This window comes from Ruditapes philippinarum, unplaced genomic scaffold (genome assembly GCF_026571515.1).
Source record: "Ruditapes philippinarum isolate M1 unplaced genomic scaffold, ASM2657151v2 ctg2183_1_1_1_1, whole genome shotgun sequence".
Taxonomy (NCBI): Eukaryota; Metazoa; Mollusca; class Bivalvia; order Venerida; family Veneridae; genus Ruditapes; species Ruditapes philippinarum.
In genome coordinates, this window is record NW_026866770.1 from 127,443 (window position 1) to 148,090 (window position 20,648).

At 32.2% G+C, this 20,648-nt stretch overlaps 2 protein-coding genes across 3 annotated transcripts in view; one reads left to right on the forward strand and one right to left on the reverse strand.

Moving 5' to 3' along the window:
* The window catches only part of LOC132733656 (sodium/bile acid cotransporter 5-like), a 40,587-nt gene extending 31,826 nt beyond the window's left edge, over positions 1–8,761 (forward strand). For both annotated transcript variants that reach the window (XM_060720316.1, XM_060720315.1), the window contains exons 3-4: positions 5,670–5,841; positions 7,351–8,761. In XM_060720316.1, the coding sequence (XP_060576299.1) occupies positions 5,670–5,841; positions 7,351–8,057 (879 nt within the window). In that variant the 3' untranslated portion in view covers positions 8,058–8,761. The remainder of the gene's footprint in view (positions 1–5,669; positions 5,842–7,350) is intronic.
* Positions 1–20,648, reverse strand: part of LOC132733650 (trafficking protein particle complex subunit 13-like) — a 141,650-nt gene that overhangs the window by 113,627 nt on the left and 7,375 nt on the right. The window lies entirely within an intron of this gene.

Consider the following 20,648-nt stretch of genomic DNA (forward strand, 5'->3'; position numbering starts at 1 on the left):
TTGATAGTTATAAAATAAATAGTTTATAATACTTGAACAATGAACACATACATAGGATTAGACATACACCATATGACATGTTTGCAATATGTCAAAACTTACAATTTACAATTACCACATACTAAAGGACCTAAATAAATTGCCACAAAAAATCATTATAACAATGACAATAACAACTTCTTTGACTCTTTCGGAAAGCAACCTCTAAGGCTGCATGGAATTTAATACATGTTAATTAAAGAGTAAATTTTGCCAAAATGAAAGCAAGTCTTGTATAGCAAGTTTAAGATAAGACCACATTATTCAGCAATGGTTCTTCAGCAGCCTTATATTTGCATAGTAACACAAATTAGAGACAGCATCAATCTTAAGTGCTGAAAGGTGATATAAAATCTGTCAGAGTCGGAGTGGAAATATTGACAGATTATTCTCCCCCCTCCCCAACAACCCTCATGCTTACCATGCATAACAGAAAGGCAGCAATTTATCTCCGCCAACACTTTTTTCTTTTCATTCCGCCATTCTAACATGACAAGAGACATGACGCTTTTACACTGAAAAGAACAACCACTCCAAATTATTGCTATGTGGAGAATAGGTACGAACAATTAAATTCAATGCCTGATAAACATGACTTTCCTATCTTTTAAGAGAATAATCCCCTTTATTAAAATGTATTTCATTATTTCAAATTTTGACGTTTCTTAAACCTTGATCATAATAAAAGTAATAAAAAGAATTTAAAACCAAATCATCAAATCATCCAAGCATCAGCATCCAAATCTTTCAACCATCATTCTTGACATGATACAACTTACAAACAGGCTCCAAATCCCTACGTAAGTCTTAGATTCAATAAAGTAAGTAAAACTTTCGTTCCGAGATTACGTTTCAACTTTAACAAGCTATATTACACTAACAATTGTAGGAGAGCAGATTAACTATAAGCCGTTCTGACACTTTATTTAATGAAAAATGTAAATTGGATCATAATATATTATTATATTTTGTGTTTTCATGTATTTTGAAAACTTCACTGTATAACCATGATGTAAATTATGTATATTTTATGTATATTTATGTTTTTGAGGCCCACATGGAAGATTGGGAAACCAAATGTGTAGCCTCTTGGTCTTTTGAGCAGAGTAATTGCCTAAACCTGATCGAACAAATGATCCAGATTGTTTTTTACGTGTTCCGAAAGCCACAAAGTTCAGCGCTCTAATTTTTCCTTCTTTATTGTGCCAAAAATGTTCCTAAAAGATTCAATAGCCATTTAAAAAAAAAATAATAAGTATATAAATAGCTAATACCCATCTAGGAAAATAGAACCTCTTCAAAAGAAGACATTACGGTAATGAATTTGAGTAGAAATAAACATTTACGTGTACGAAAATTTCATCAATGCATTTTTTCCCCAATATTAACGCTAGAGTCTGTAATTGGCTGAAGATTATACACACCTATGATACTAATCAACTACTATGTTCTCATAAATTCTACCAATACAAATACTGTAATCTAGCTGAATCACAGTTTGAGAGCTGTAATAATGGCAACAGCAATGGTTTTATTTTAGAGCAAATATATCCTGACTAATATACTGTGTTACATATAAATTATACAAATTAATACATTGCTTTCATATTATCTCCCCTTAAAGATCCTGTATGTTGTAATTGAGGTTACGTAAACCAGACTTAAATGAAATTATATAAATGTATATAATAATGCTTATAAAACAATTTTCAAACATCGAAGAATATGTAAAATATGTACTGCAAATATTTGTGCACATTATATGTAAACATTAAAATATATGCATTTATATCTTATTGAAAAATTTGACATAGTCTTTATAGAATATAAATTTTTTATTTACCTCCCTTTATTTACATGAAATGTTAAATTCGATAATATCTTTATAAATTAAATGCTTTTTGGAACTTACAAAATTGACAAATCTTAATTTCAGCATCATATCTATATATAAACCATAAAAAAATTGTGTTACAGGATCTTTAACTGAATCCCTGAAACTGCATTGCAAAGCTTTTCAATTTTGGGTAATGTTTCACAATTTGAATAATAATTATTCTGGAAAAACGAAGTGAGGAAATGATTTGAAATTATGCACACATTAGTTATTGGTGTAGACCTACATCAAATGGAACATTAATCTCGAAAAATTATTTCCAGTCCAATCAAGTCAGATAACCTCAGTGGAGTTGACCTTTAACAATAATAAATTTCGTCAAGCATGTTTTTATATTATGTAACACTAAGATACAGTGTCTTAAGTAAGCACTATAATTAATTTGTGCGTCTTACTTTTACAATAGTTACTGCCATTATTATACTATCAACCGCAATCTGCACTTATAAAGCAACACTCAGAAAAAAATATATATATATACATAATCATGGTATAAAGAAACTTTGGCCTGTATAAATTCCGAGAATAAAGAACAAATATCATAACGTAGACCACAAAGACATATAAATCAAATTACAAACAATTTATACTGAAAAAGCTTCCAGTTTTCTGGGATGAAAAAAAATGGTTTTGTGATTTATACGAACCCAGAGTTCTTCGTCTCTCCGCAAATAAAGCCAATGCTCTACCATTGCACGTAAAGAATATGGATTTCATACTGTGTCTTAGCTTCCTTTTGCTTCAATATGGCCAACTGTAATTGATTTTTGCCTATTTTATAACTAAACTATCTCATATACAAAACAATGACCATGAATCTGAACAAAAAGATGCTACATTTTATGTCTTTGAAAAACAACAAAAACATTTTGCAGAGGAAAACAAAAAACTTACTCTTGCAACATTTTAGAATTATGCATAAATAACTGACTCACAATCAATAAATTTTTATAGTTTTTAGATTGACAAGTTACCTTTTTTCAATATACAATGTATTACTAAGCAAAAGACTGCATTATAAAGTCAAAACTTTAAGAGCTTTACCAACAATTAGTTATGATAACTCAGTTTTAAACCGATGTTCAGAGCATGTTATCACAATAAATTACATGTACTATTCTTTCATAAGCTTTGACATGTTTTAGAACAAAACACATCTATCACTGCATTTGTAGAAACCATGTCAAATTGTGCCGAAAGCTTTATGCCTGAGTTTTGTTTGAATTCTTTACCTCATTACTGCATTGCACCACATATCTGCTTATAGTGCCAATTATTGTATCTTAAGACTTAAATATCATACTAAAATTAATGCTTATACTACCAGCGTTATTTTAGCAAAAAACTTAACAATTTCATTTTTTATAAACAGATTTGTTGCAATTTGCGGAAAAATAAATTTACTTATCATATACTCTAAAATAAAGAGATTAACGTTAATATATAAGTTTTGGCATGAACCTTATCCCTAAAAAATAGAATCTTCAAGTTTTGCCTCCACAAAACTCCTCATCCGCTATCCAACCACACTTCCACCTGCCTACCTGCTCGTAAGTCCCGCCCCCTTTCCCTCCAGATTTTTCTCAGTAATGCAGTATTCTAATACTTATATAAACTAGAATTGATCTGACACCACAAAAACTTTTCCTGCATAGAAATAAAAAAGATTTTACGTCTGAAACTATATGAGGAATTGTCCCCTTAGGACCAATAAATATTGTCTCTATTTTTTAAGACAAACCAAGATCTGGAACAATAATCTCCACTGTAAACCACAGGTCTTTATTTGAATTTGATGTTTTATTACCAAACTTTTTCAATAAAGAAATATTCTAAGTTTTAATTTCAAAATTAACTTAAGGACCTGCAGTGATGGAAAAATTACACAAAATTTTAAGTTTTCATGATTTACCTTGATGTGCAAAGAGCCAATTATTATGCTTATATATAATTTAGCACACCCTCCTTACATACACATCCTGCCAAATATTTAAAGGGACATTATGCCAACAAACCAATAGTTTACTTCTTTATAAAGTGCAAACATGAATTTTAAAATATTTAGATAATAGTCTTAGAGAACGTTAGATGCTTGTTACCCAAGGAAAGTAGCGATCAATGTAAAATAAATTGTCAATAAAGTAGAAAAATGTTAACAAATAAGTATTTTGACTTCTACACAAAATACCCATTCACTGTAACCATACTATTGCCAAAAAGTAGCAGATAAAAAAAAAGAGGGCTCACGAAATTGGCCATTATTTAGTAACTTTTTGGATACTTTAAATGACACCAAAATTTAAAAGCTTTTGAGAAATAAAAATAAAACAATAAAACAATTTTTTAGGCATAATGGGCCTTTAAGAAACTCTTCTCTTGACTAATGAATGATAAGTAACTTCTGATGAATATTTAAATGTCCAACTCAAATCTTTGGTTCAAATATTTAAATGTCCAACTCTAAGCTAAAATTGGTTCAATCTAATTTCATAATAATCTAATTACATTTTCTCTTCCACAAGCAATCACTATTTTTTCCCACAATCATAGTAATAATATATTTTGCTACACTCGCTGGTGTGTCTCATAGAATGGCTACCTCACTGCCATGAAAACTGAGCTTAGATTCTCTATGAATATCAAATACATATACTGTCTGAAAATAACATATTTTCACAATGTTGAGAGTTATTGCATTTTTATTCCTTTGCCTGCAAAGCCAGCAAAAGGCGTAAGTCTAGTATTAAGATGCTAATGTTAATTCATTGTTACAGAAATTGGATATAAATCATCACTTCTCAACCCCCCAAAGAGGAGATTTCTTCCTCTACATCACATCTTGAATCTGTAACAAGAATGCATTAAGATTTTCTATAAGATTATAGTATATTAATTTATCCAGCTCAATATGCATATTGAAATGTTAAAGCACATTCTGGGAAATCATATATTTTGAAAGGCATGTCTTTTCATAATGCATGTCTTTTCATAATAAAATTTTCAATTTCCAAATTATAAATGATAAATATTCAAAACATTCTATTTACCCACCTATAAGTCAGACCATTTATAAGTCAGGGTATCTCTTTATAGAGCTATAAGTCAGGGTATCTCTTTATAGAGCTATAAGTCAGGTATAATCTCTTTATAGAGTTATAAGTCAGGGTATCTCTTTATAGAGCTATAAGTCAGGGTATCTCTTTATAGAGCTATAAGTCGGGGTATCTTTTTATAGAGCTATAAGTCAGGGTATCTCTTTATAGAGCTATAAGTCAAGGTATCTTTTTATAGAGCTATAAGTCAGGGTATCTCTTTATCGAGCTATAAGTCAGGGTATCTCTTTATAGAGCTATAAGTCAGGGTATCTCTTTATAGAGCTATAAGTCGGGGTATCTCTTTATAGAGCTATAAGTCAGGGTATCTCTTTATAGAGCTATAAGTCAAGGTATCTTTTTATAGAGCTATAGGTCAGTGTATTTCTTTATAGAGCTATAAGTTGGGGAATCTCTTTATAGAGCTATAAGTCAAGGTATCTTTTTATAGAGCTATAGGTCAGTGTATTTCTTTATAGAGCTATAAGTTGGGGAATCTCTTTATAGAGCTGTAAGTCGGATAATCTAATATAGAGCTATAAGTTGGGGTATCTCTTTATACAGCTATAAGTCAGGACATCTCATATAGAGCTATAAGTCAGGGTATCTCTTAATAAAGCTAATGCTCATTTCTTTTTCAGCTTGCCTTTGGTCTAGCAATGATTCTCCCTCTCCAGAAGAATGTACAGTTTGGTCTCCTGTGTGTGGCATGTGTACCCGGGGGAGGTTTAGGTCATGTTGCAGTCATCATCAGTAAAGCTGATCTACCTCTCAGTTTAACCATGAACCTCATCAGTACAGTTACTATGCTAGGTAAGATCCACCTCTTAAATAAGTATAAGTCCTGCCTCTCAAATTTGCCTTGTAAACAGCTAGGTAAGTTCTGCTTCTCAAATTACCATTCAAACAATGCAAGTTCTGCCTCTCAAATTACCTTTCAAACAATGCAAGACAAGTTCTGCCTCTCAATTTACCTTTCAAACAATGCTAAATTATGAAGTTCTTCCTTTCAAATTATTTTTCAAACAATGCTTCAGGTAAGTAGCCAGGTCAGTTCTGCCCCTCAAATATCAAAGCTCAGTATTAAAATTTAGTTCTCTTAAAATCAAGTCTGGTATAGTAAACTTCTTACAATGCTATCAAAATCTAACATTTAAATTTTTAATGTTTGGTAATTTAAGTTCTATTATACCTTCTTGAACAAGGATTGGAAAGTTCTACCCTTCAATTTTTAAATATGAAAAATATAATTCATAAATTTGTTACAGCAGTGTATATATATTGTAAATAATACAAATATGATAATTATCTAATGAATTTCAATATTACAAAATGTGCTAATTTGCTGTACTATAACAAGTTGCATATATGCTATATTGCATAAATACATGCTATATTATTCACTCTAATTGTTTACAAATATGATGATTGTCCGATGAAATTCAATATTACAAATGTGCTGTACTATAACGTTACATATATGCTATATTATTCTCTCTAATTGACTTTCAATTACAGACAACTTGAGATATGTGATCTATCCATGTAATTGTACAGTTCTTCTCGAGGAGAGAACACGTCTCTACGGAGACACATTACAATACAAGTCACTGTACAGTTCCCTGGAGTAAGATCTAAATCACAGAATGTCTCTGCCTTTAGGAATGAATCAATACCAACAAAAAAGTGGTTTCTCAGTGCTGCTTGCGATGGTACAAAAAAAAAAAAAAAAGGAAACCAAAAAAAAAAAAAAAGATGTCTTGTCTTGTGTATATTTTTTGTCTTGCAAGGCTACAGAATTAGAATAAATGAATCGCGCCATGACAAAACCAACATAGTGCATTTGCGACCAGCATCCTCACAGTCTGATCAGGATCCATGCTGTTCGTCTACAAAAGTAGAGAAACTGATAGCGAACAGCATGGATCCTGATCAGACTGCGCAGATGCGCAGGCTGGTCTGGATCCATGCTGGTCGCAAATGCACTGTGTTGGTTTTGTCATGGCTCAAATAGAACTAACCTTGCTTTTTTGGGGGGGAGAAAGTGTCATGATTTGTTCAGGCATAGAGAAAGTACTGAAAATTCATTCTCATCTGTTAATTATCAAATGTGCAGTCATTGTGGGAGGAAATATTAACAGAATCTCTTCATTTAAAATTATCAATATCCCTTTTTTTCTTACATTATAAATGAGAAGTAACAAATTCAAACTTTACCACAACTTTGAGGAAATAACTTTAAAGTTGCAACTTTTACAACTTAAAAGTTGCAACTCTCATGTAAGAAACTACAAATTAATCATATTTTATTATTCGTTTCAGGAACGGCGCCATTATGGATATTTGTTCTTGGTCAGTACTTCCAGCAGACGGAGGGCTCGAAAATCATTCCGATATACAATTTTGAAATATGGCTGGCATCCACCTTCTTCTCTTACACTGCTGGACTAGTTATAAACCGGTTCAAACCGAATGTAGCGGAAGGATTACTCAACTGGTTTATAAAACCATTTTTGCTACTAGCTACAATTTTATACATCACCGTGGGTGTCTATATAAATATGTATGTTTTTGAAAAAGTTGACAAAATGACAGTTTTAGCAGCTATGCTACTGCCATTGTGCGGGGTGTTAGTTGGTACAGTTCTTTCCATAATTTTTAGACAAAAATCAAACTTCTGCAAGACAATTGCGTTGGAAACATCTAGCCTAAACTGTTTAATAGTTTTGGCAGCGTTACGATTTTCGCTCAATCAACCCGATGCTGATTTAGCTTCGGTCATTCCGATTTGGGTAATGTTTACAATTCCAGCTTTATATGTGATTCTAGCAATACTAGGGAAATTCAAAGGAAAAATTGACATGTACTTGGAGAGTCGTAAAAAGAATCAAACGCGACATTACAGCATCGCCTCTGGTATAGTTAATCAAGCCAATATGGCTGCACTATCGGCGCCCCTTTTTGTGACTGAAACAATCACCGACGATGACCAGCAATCGGGCATCAGTGAAAAAGTAACAGTTTTGTAGCATAGACTGTAGACTTCAGGTTATTTATATAGAATTGGAATGAATGCAATGTACGTTAGTGTTTACGAGAAGATTTGTGCGGGCTGACGTACAAGCCAAACTTTGAGGAACGAATAAACAAACAACACCGAAACATGAGCAGCTATCAATGTTTATAAAACCACCCTAACTGCTGATACATGCATTTTTAGAATGAATGGATAATATAGGAGCTTTAACTGAACAGTCAGGTCTCACACATGACAGTAAAATTTCATTACCATACCAATTTTTAGCATATTGCTAGTGTATTTTCATTACAATCAACAATACATACATTTTTTACACTCTTTTAAGAATTCCTCAAATTTTCAAAAATAAACTGAAATACTAGTCATGTACCTTTCAGGATGCGGGATTTAAACTTAACAAGGAGTATAGGAATAAGGAGTTCATGGGTCAGTGATTAAACCTTACCACACTACATTAATTAAATGGACTTGTCCATCTTTCATTCTTGATAAAACCATTCATCATTTTTAGGGAAAATTTCAAATAAGTACTGACTGAATAGCCAACAATGGCGACCACGATCAGACAGCTTGGATAAGCTAGCTGATTTTGGCCTGCTCTGGATGCATTCAGCAGGCTAAGACTTCAATTGGAACGGTCTGGTAGTGGAAGATTTTTAGTAAATTGGAAGAATTTAAGGACATTATAATAATTAATACCGTATAAGTGGTTTTTTCTGCGGTGACTTTATTTCTGCGTTTTCTGCGGTCAGTTTCAGCACCGCAGAAATAAAAACCGCAGAATATTTCTCCACGTTTTGTTTTTTAACGATATTTGTCCTACATTATGACCTGTTTCTTCTAAAGTAATAACGACTAACGGATTATAACGGTTAGCGGGTTATCAAGTTATATAATATTGCTTTCGGCTAAGTATGTAATATGTGCTTGTAAGGATGTACTTGTCGTTAATTATGCCAATTTATGAACAAAGAAATTTAATCATCATAGGGTTTGCCTGTACGCTGAAAGGTTTGTTTACCACTAAATCATTAAAACCATTTAAACCCTTATACTGCTAAATAATCGTCGTATACATTATTGGTTGTCTGATTTACGATAAACTTCTATCAATTTTATTAAATTAAAGATACTACCGGGCTATATTTTTCACACGTCATTTCACGCTGATCAAAAGATGCATACTGTCTATTTTTGCACATTATATTTGTTTGCAAGCAAACAATATAATTGTTCGCAATTACTATGTAGTTTTGCGGTGACGACGGTAAACAAAATTTTAATGCTAATGTGTACATGCAAATAAAATAGGTAAAGTAATGTGACTTAGACTTTGATAAGACGAGCCGCAGAATTTAAATCACGTTTTGTCCAAAGAATGTGCCGCAGAAATAAAGTCCGCAGAAATAAAAACATGCCAAAATTTGGAAAAACCGCAGAATTTGGAGCCCGCAGAAAAAACCACTTATACGGTACATATGAAGTGAATTTAGGGTGTTTGCAAACCATGGAGGTTTGTTGTTGAAAGTTCAAAGACAATAAATAATATTAATTTAGGATAAAATCAATATATCACACAGCTTTAAATCAGTGATTTTCTTACTTTACTTGGTCGAGATCTTAGCCTCTAGATTTTGGAAAAAAATTATCACTAAAATTGCTAAAATGAAAAGTTAAGTTCAGATTTTAGGGAAAACTTCACAAATTCAAAGAAAATTTAGGTTGAGAAGGGGCTTAAAATTTAAAGGCATCTGTTAATTATAAGGTGTAAACTAAAGGCATCTGTAATATAACATGAAAACTCACGGTCAACATATGACATTCTGCTTATTCTTCATCGGAAATAATCATTTTAATCACACAAAATCTACAATCATGTTGTTTATTTGTTAAGGTTTTAAACGGCACCTCAACACATTATTTGTCATATCCTGCTTAGGATCAAACAGATAACTCTGAAAACAGATGTGCATACACTTGAAAACATTACAATTGTGTCACTTATAATTGAGCCGCGTCACGACAAAACCAACATAATGGGTTTGCGACCAGCATGGATCCAGACCAGTCTGTGCATCTGCTCAGTCTGATCAGGATCCATGCTGTTCGCTTACAAACCCTATAACAAGTAATGAAACTGATAGCGAACAGCATGGATCCTGATCAGACTGCGCGGATGCGCAGGCTGGTCTGGATCCATGTTTGTCGCAAACCCACTATGTTGGTTTTGTCATGACGCGGCTCATATATCTTAACATTCCATTACATTGCATTCTAGTACTGTCTACCTGTGTTTTCAGAAATGATTAAGCAAAAAAAACATAATTCAGGTACAGGAGTACCCAGGATTCTTGCACCATATATTAAATGATTATCATACTGTATTAGATAATTATCATACTGTATTAGATAATTATCATACTCTATTAGATAATTATCATACTGTTTTAAATAATTATCAGACTGTATTAAATAATTATTAGATTATTTTCATAATGTATTAAATAATTATCATACTGTATTAAATAATTATTAAATAATTATCATACTGTATCAAATAATTATCAAAATAATTATCATACTGTATCAAATATTTATTAAATAATTATCATACTGTATTAAATAATTATTGAATAATTGCCATACTGTATTAAATAATTATTGTACTGTATTAAATAATTATCATTCTGTATTGAATAATTATCATACTAATCACCCTGAAACTTGCCTGACTGTTCAGTTTGTGAACTGTTTTGTGAATTGTTACTGTATTGAATGAGTGCGTTTTTTCTATATACATGTATTCCGGTCTGCGTTTAAATACGAGAATACAAAAATGATCCATAATGTGTAGTCATCCTGATAACACGATTATATGTAGAAATATTATATATATATGTTATAATGTGTAAATGCACATATTGTGTATGAGTATTAAACATTAGACAACATGTAATAATAATGTGATATGATATATTGTAAATTGCATGTTACATTTTTTTATGAGTTTTAGTAATTTATTTTTTGCCTACTTTGAAATTATCCGTGCTATTCCATTTGAATGTATATATGAATTATACAAATTCTTTCCATTTCAACTTTTTATTTCAACAATTCAACCTTCATAAAACATTTTGTTAAATAACACAAAAACAGTTTAATGCAATTATTTATACTTTTATAGATACTGCTCTACATTTACAATAAGACCATTATATTATTAATGACCAGGAATTCATAAATTTCCAACAATCATTTTCATGATTATCATGGTAAAATAAAATGCAAAAGAAAAAATACAGATATTTTGAGAAAGGTCTTTTGGAATATAACAAACATGATATACATGAACTATTTCTGGCATTAATGAACATGACCTGTTTCTTTACAACATTAACTATATCTGGCAATATCATAAACATGACCTGTTTCATTACGACCATTACATTTTTCTTGGCATTCATAAACATGACCTGTTTCTTTACGACCATTACCTATTTCTTGGCATTCATAAACATGACCTAGCTGTTTCTTTATGACCATTAACTATTTCTTGGCATTCATGAACATGACCTGCTTCTTTACGACCATTAACTATTTCTTGGCATTCATAAACATGACCTGTTTCTTTATGACCATTAACTATTTCTTGGCATTTATGAACATGACATGCTTCTTTATGACCATTAACTATTTCTTGGCATTCATGAACATCACCTGTTTCTTTACGACCATTAACTATTTCTTGGCATTCATGAACATCACCTGTTTCTTTACGACCATTAACTATTTCTTGGCATTCATAAACATGACCTGTTTCTTTACGACCATTAACTATTTCTTGGCAATATCATAAACATGACCTGTTTCCTTACGACCATTAACTATTTCTGGCATTCATGAACATGACCTAGCTGTTTCTTTACGACCATTAACTATTTCTTGGCATTCATAAACATGACCTGTTTCTTTACGACCATAAACTATTTCTTGGCATTCATGAACATGACATGTTTCTTTACGACCATTAACTATTTCTTGGCAATATCATAAACATGACCTGTTTCTTTACGACCATTAACTATTTCTTGGCAATATCATAAACATGACCTGTTTCTTTACGACCATTACCTATTTCTTGGCATTCATGAACATGACCTGTTTCTTTACGACCATTAACTATTTCTTGGCATTTATGAACATGACCTAGCTGTTTCTTTATGACCATTAACTATTTTCTTGGCAATATCATAAACATGACCTGTTTCTTTACGACCATTAACTATTTCTTGGCATTCATGAACATGACCTGTTTCTTTACGACCATTTAACTATTTCTTGGCATTCATGAACATGACCTAGCTGTTTCTTTATGACCATAAACTATTTCTTGGCAATATCATAAACATGACCTGTTTCGTTACGACCATTAACTATTTCTTGGCATTCATGAACATGACCTGTTTCTTTACGACCATTTAACTATTTCTTGGCATTCATGAACATGACCTAGCTGTTTCTTTATGACCATAAACTATTTCTTGGCAATATCATAAACATGACCTGTTTCTTTATGACCATTAACTATTTCTTGGCATTCATGAACATGACCTGTTTCTTTACGACCATTTAACTATTTCTTGGCATTCATGAACATGACCTGTTTCTTTATGACCATAAACTATTTCTTGGCAATATCATAAACATGACCTGCTTCTTTACGACCATTAACTATTTCTTGGCATTCATGAACATGACCTGTTTCTTTATGGCCATTAACTATTTCTTGGCATTCATGAACATGACCTGCTTCTTTACGACCATTAACTATTTCTTGGTATTCATGAACATGACCTTTTTCTTTACGACCATTAACTATTTCTGGCATTAATGAACATGACCTCTTTCTTTATGACCATTAACTATTTCTGGCATTCATGAACATGACCTGTTTCTTTACGACCATTAACTATTTCTTGGCATTCAATACATGACCTGTTTCTTTACGACCATAAACTATTTCTTGGCATTCATGAACATGACCTGTTTCTTAACGACCATTAACTATTTCTGGCATTCATGAACATGACCTCTTTCTTTACGACCATTTACTATTTCTTGGCATTCATGAACATCACCTGTTTCTTTACGACCATTAACTATTTCTTGGCATTCATGAACATGACCTGTTTCTTTACGACCATTAACTATTTCTTGGCATTCATGAACATGACCTGTTTCTTTACGACCATTAACGTATTTCTTGGCATTCATGAACATCACCTGTTTCTTTACAACCATAAACTATTTCTTGGCATTCATGAACATGACCTCTTTCTTTACGACCATTAACTATTTCTGGCATTCATGAACATGACCTGTTTCTTTACGACCATTAACTATTTCTTGGCATTAATGAACATGACCTGTTTCTTTATGACCATTAACTATTTCTTGGCATTAATAAACATGACCTGTTTTTTTACGACCATTAACTATTTCTTGGCATTATTGAACATTACCTGTTTCTTTATGACCATTAACTATTTCTTGGCATACATGAACATGACCTGTTTCTTTACGGCCATTAACTATTTCTTGGCATTCAATACATGACCTGTTTCTTTACGACCATTAACTATTTCTTGGCATTCATGAACATGACCTGTTTCTTTTACGGCCATTAACTATTTCTTGGCATTCAATACATGACCTGTTTCTTTACGACCATTAACTATTTCTTGGCACTCATGAACATGACCTGTTTCTTTACGATCATTAACTATTTCTTGGCATTCAATACATGACCTGTTTCTTTACGACCATAAACTATTTCTTGGCATTCATGAACATGACCTGTTTCTTAACGACCATTAACTATTTCTGGCATTCATGAACATGACCTGTTTCTTTACGACCATTAACTATTTCTTGGCATTCATGAACATGACCTGTTTCTTTACGACCATTAACTATTTCTTGGCATTCATGAACATGACCTGTTTCTTTACGACCATTAACTATTTCTTGGCATTCATGAACATGACCTGTTTCTTTACGACCATTAACTATTTCTTGGCATTCATGAACATGACCTGTTTCTTTACAACCATGAACTATTTCTTGGCATTCAATACATGACCTGTTTCTTTACGACCATTAACTATTTCTGGCATTCATGAACATGACCTGTTTCTTTACGACCATTAACTATTTCTTGGCATTAATGAACTTGACCTGTTTCTTTATGACCATTAACTATTTCTTGGCATTAATAAGCATGACCTGTTTTTTTACGACCATTAACTATTTCTTGGCATTATTGAACATTACCTGTTTCTTTATGACCATTATGCTTTTCTCTCGTCGATTCGTGACTCTTATTTGGAAAAATTGCACTTGCACAACAAATATCAGACATACATACAGTTCAATTAGTGCATTTGTTAAATAAATTCATTATCTAAAAGTTCACAAACTTTAAATTACTTCTAAAAACAACCGCTCAAAGATTAGAGCAACTGAACATGTCAACCATGACTGTCTTGCTCAGCTGGACGCTTACCCATCGATTCGTGAAATCCGATTCACCCTATGACGTCATCAAAATATAGGTGCTCACACCACTAAATGTTCGCATGGTTATTTTCAGCCCGATCTGATCAATATATGTTTCAAAGTCTTAAGAAAATTCATACAGCATAATGAATATTTTTTTGGCTTAAGTGTAAGTGTGTTTGATAAATTAAAACATTAATATCGAATATGTTAAAGTAATTAGGTCGCCAGCTGATTGTAGGGTAAGGTCATTTACACCTGTTCAATTACGCATTTTGATTGGATAGAATTGTCAAATCGAGTGTCTAATAAAACTTGTGTAGTTTTCGGATGGTGAATGTCCTTGCAGAAGTATTTATACCAGACAATTATTTAGGTCACGAATCGATGAGAAGGCACGAATCGATGAGAATAAGGCATAACTTTTTCTTGGCATACATGAACATGACCTGTTTCTTTACGGCCATTAACTATTTCTTGGCATTCAATACATGACCTGTTTCTTTACGACCATTAACTATTTCTTGGCATTCATGAACATGACCTGTTTCTTTACGGCCATTAACTATTTCTTGGCATACATGAACATGACCTGTTTCTTTACGGCCATTAACTATTTCTTGGCATTAATGAACATGACCTGTTTCTTTATGACCATTAACTATTTCTTGGCATTAATAAACATGACCTGTTTTTTTACGACCATTAACTATTTCTTGGCATTATTGAACATTACCTGTTTCTTTATGACCATTAACTATTTCTTTGCATTCATGAACATGACCTGTTTCTTAACGAACTTGAACTATTTATTTATGCTCATGAACATTATCTATTTATTGAGGTTCTTAACCTGATTTTTGTATTATTTTTTACAATGCAACCTTTATCATGTAACATCCTTAAATTTAAACTTTAAATGATTTTACTTGTACCGTAGTTCCAACACACTTGTCAATTAAAATAAATAACACTTGACTACAATACCTGTTTCCACTACTGTCCGACCATGTCATGCTATCTGCTATGGTCTAATTACAGGTATATATCTATAATTAACATTCATATAATACAGTTACAAACTTCTGGTGTAAGGGTTCCATAAACAATTAGTTATTACCCTGCAGAATATGGTATAATTATGTTATTGCATAGTCTAAATGTATTGTGACACAGTTATAGAACTTGATATGTATTAGATTTCACCAGTAAATTAAAAATGGTGTACTGAAACCCTTTTTAAACAAAAAAAAAAAGTTTTAATAAAAAATAATTTAAAAAAACTCAAACCCGTTTTTTTTATTTTTACCCCAAAATATAAATTTATCCTGAAATATTAAAAGACGGGTAAATATCATGACTTTTCTTGCGAGCATAAAAAGGTCTTGTTTTTATTACTTTTAAATTTTAAATCATAGATCATGTTTATTTTTTTATTTAGTAAAATTTAGTAAAAAATACTTATTGCCGGAATTGCCCAGGGCTCGATAATTGCAGAAAGAGGTCGATAATGGCAGATAAACATCATTCGTAAATGTTTTACTTTAGACTGATTCATCCCATGGTTTGTTACAAACCTTCTGACTGGCTTAAAACAACCAATGAAAATTAACCTTCTTTGTATGGTAGGTATCATGCCCACAAATTGCAAGAGGACATCAAGTTGTTGAAAAATGTGTTAAGGGGACGATAATAGCCTAAGTAACGCTGATTTGTAAAAAGTGACCCAAAAAATTCCGAAATTTTTAGGGGTTTTCATTCCCGAGAAAAAATAAAGTTTTGTATCTACCTTAGCTACCCTTTAAATTTCAACAAAAGGGAACTTTTTTACTACAATTTTTTTGTCAGATTCAGAAACACAGCAAAAAACGGGGAAAGCAAAAATTTTTGTCAACTTTCAAGATTTTAAATTTTCATCAAACCTAAAGAAAATTTGTTCATAATTCAGCCTATAGCTGCTATATACTCATTCTCTCCAAAGAAAAAAAAAACCAGTTTGTACCAGATATACATTCCTTCTCATAAGAATTTAAGTACAAGTCATGTCGTATTAAGGCTTAACATTCCATATGTTGCATTATTGGACCGACTTAAGATGTTAACAGACATAATTACTATGTGTTGTTTCAGAGAGATTTCTGTATCGAAGACATTGCTATAAGATACATCATACTAATAGAATGTTTCTCATTCCAATAAAGCTTTCTTCACGGACAATGTCATGACAAAATCATTATTCTGACAACAAATCCATGAAATGTGCGTTCGATACCACAATATAATTTTCCCACTAAAATGACAACCTTTAATTTGACCTTGTGACCCCAAAATCAATAGGGGTCTTCTACCCAATATGAACAATCATCCTATGAAGTTTAAATAAAGTGGGCCAAATGGAACTTAAGTTATGCTCCGGAAACCATAATGCATTTTCAGTATTTAGCTAATAGTGACCTAGACCTTTGACCTTGTGACCCCAAAATCAATAGGGGTCTTCTGCCCAATATGGACAATCATCCTATGAAGTTTGAAAACTGTGGGCCAAATGGAACTAAAGTTATGCTCCGGAAACCATTTTCAGTTTTACAGTAATAGTAACCTTGACCTTTGAATTTGTGACCCCAAAATCAATAGGGGTCTTTTTCCCAATATGGACAATCATCCTATGAAGTTTGAATACAGTGGGCCATATGGAACTTAAGTTATGCTCTGGAAACCATTTTCAGAATTTAGCTAATAGTGACCTTGACCTTTGACCTTGTGATCCCAAAATCAATAGGGGTCTTCTACCCAGTATGGACAATCATCCTATGAATTTTGAAAACTGTGGGCCAAATGGAACTAAAGTTATGCTCCGGAAACCATTTACAGTTTTACGGTAATAGTGACCTTGACCTTTGACTTTGTGACCCCAAAATCAATAGGGGTCTTCTACCCAATATGAGCAATCATCCTATGAAGTTTGAAAACTGTGGGCCAAATGGAACTTAAGTTATGCTCCGGAAACCATTTTCAGTTTTACGGTAATAGTGACCTTGACCTATAAACCTTGTGACCCCAAAATCAATAGGGGTCTTCTACCCAATATGTGTAATCATCCTATGAAGTTTGAATACTGTGGGCCAAATGGAATTTAAGTTATGCTCCAGAAACCATTTTCAGTTTTACGGTAATAGTCACCTTGACCTTTGACCTTGTGACCCTAAAATCAATAGGGGTCTTCTACCCAATATGGGCAATCATCCTATGAAGTTTGAATACTGTGGGCCAAATGGAACTTAAGTTAAGCTCCGGAAACCAATTGCTAACGGACGGGCGGACGCCAGGGGGTATAACATAATATGCCCGGAATTCTTTCGGGCATATAATAAAAGAGAAAACTTGTTTATACTGAAGAATGATCCACCTAATAAATTATGACTAGTTAAATCTACAGCAAGGCTGCCCCATGATAAATCAGCAGAAACAAAATTGGTCACATTTATCATTGTGCTATAATTTAAGCAGTTTGTGATATTATTGCTGTTGCTCAATAAGAATTTAATCAATTTTGTGAAATTACTTTTAATTTTTGTTTGTTTGTTTGGGTTTTACGTCACACCAACACAGTATATGTCACATGGCGACATACCAACTTGACTGGTGGAGTAAGACCTCAGATGTCCTTCCATGCACAAACAGGAACCTAAGTAGAACCACCGACTAAGGTTAAACATTGTAAAGAAAAAATAACACCATTCTTTTCATACCAATAAAACATTATGTTTCATGCCAAATGAAATTTTATCAGTATAATTTTATGCACATTTTAATAATTACGTTTTTTATTAATTTGGAACTTGAGACAATTTTATATAAAAAGGGCCAGTAATTCTACATTGCTGTACGTTACACATTAAATAGGTCATATATAGTCCCAGATTCATTTTTTTTTTAAATACTGACTTTCAAAAATAAAATAATTTAAGGTCTCATCAGACACGGTCATTAATAAAAAAATTTAATTTGTGACCATTAATTTCTAATTTAATGCATTATACTCTTGAAAAACTCTCTCCAAATAGCACTCAATAAGCTCTAAAACCAACATATTACAAAAGAGTTAATGTATTTAATTGTCTAACAGAACAAAAGTCAACTAAAAAAGTAATCTAAAGAGCAAACAAAACATTGGAACAATGCGCGCGGAACACGCACTATAATTACATCTAGATTAACGGACAACCTGGAGATCGCATTCGGAGAATCGCTTGAAGATATGAAAATCTATAAAACGGCTACATTTAGACATGAAATCATCAGAAAACAGATACCAGTTTTACAATGAACTCGGTAAATCATTCAAAACCTTATTGATCCGACCTTGTGAAAAAACCTGCTTTAATAAACACTCCGCAGACTGTGTAAGTTCTGTATTAGTAACTGCACAGATAGAAATACATCTTAGATGGACAATTAGTAAATTGAAAATTACAAATTTGTTTTGCAAATACTTTCTTTTGGAAAAAAACTTGATTTATAATACTAAAAATACAAAAAAATATAACTTTGTTGTTTACTATTATAACAAAACTTGAAATAATACTAAACTGCAAGTATAATTTTTTTTTTCCCCTTTGCAAATGCCTGATTTTACTTGAGAATGAAACTTGGTGCAATTATGTTTATGTTGCAAATTCATTATTTCAATTATTATGAAAACTTGATAAATAAAACTGAAGTATTATATACATTATTATATACATGTATATTATTATATTGCAAATATAAGGTTTTCATCCGCAAATTATTTGTATTGAAAATAAAGTATTGCAATTCAGTATTGCTAAGAGCTAAGGTTGTCCTATAAAATGTTAAACAATAATTATGTGTCCAGATTTTAATTAACCAATAATCTGTAACTTTTTTAAAATACTAAACCATTCATTAATGAACAAAATTCTAAAATATGCCATGAAATATTGATTCAAATTCTACATATGTATAACTGCATGGAAAATCAAATATGAAAACAGCAGAAAATCTGTAATATTTAATGCAACACTATAATTAAAGCCAACCTACGCATTCTCATTCCCCCTAAGAGCTCATATAGCTTTGTACATATACTGCAGTCAAACTAAAAGTTCAGTTCCCATTAACTGAGGAATAATTCATATAATTTCATATGCAATAATGCAGACTCTATTGGGTATTATCTGGAGCTTCATCATTCCCAATTAAGACATATTAGTTTTATCTTAATGGGACTATATGAGAAATATGGAGAGAGTTTACATGTAGTACCATTGGAAGAGGGAATAGATAATTATGCTATAAATGTATACAAGTTATGTAAGTTTTGGGCGGTGGGTGGGGTAACGTGATAATTTCAAGGTAATTTCATAATAAGCGTTATATATGGAAACCTTGTTATAACGTGGCCTTCAGATCATGGACCCCAACATTTCAACTGGGCTGCAATGTATATTCCTTACAAAATTAATAAAATATTGTTTACCTGCTAAGAAATTGTCAATGTACAGAACTTGGGGGAAAATGTGAGAAAGCAGAAATGGGTTTAGATGATCCAGAGTTTGATGGCTCCAGTCAGACTGTACTTTTTTTTTAAAAGACAAAATGACAAACATACAGAAAACATAAGAAATGAATGGACAACATGACGAAACTAATTGACAACAGGATCAAACTAATGGACAACATGATCAAACTAATGGACAACATGACCAAATCAATGGACAACATGATCAAACTAATGGACAACATGATCAAACTAATGGACAACATGACCAAATCAATGGACAGCATGACCAAACTAATGGACAACATGACCAAACTAATGGACAACATGACCAAACTAATAGTCAATATGACCAAACTAATGGACAACATGACCAAACTAATGGACAACATGACCAAACCAATGGACAACATGATCAAACCAACAGACAACATGACCAAATCAATGGACAACATGATCAAATCAATGGAAAACATGATCAAACTTTGAGCAACATGACCC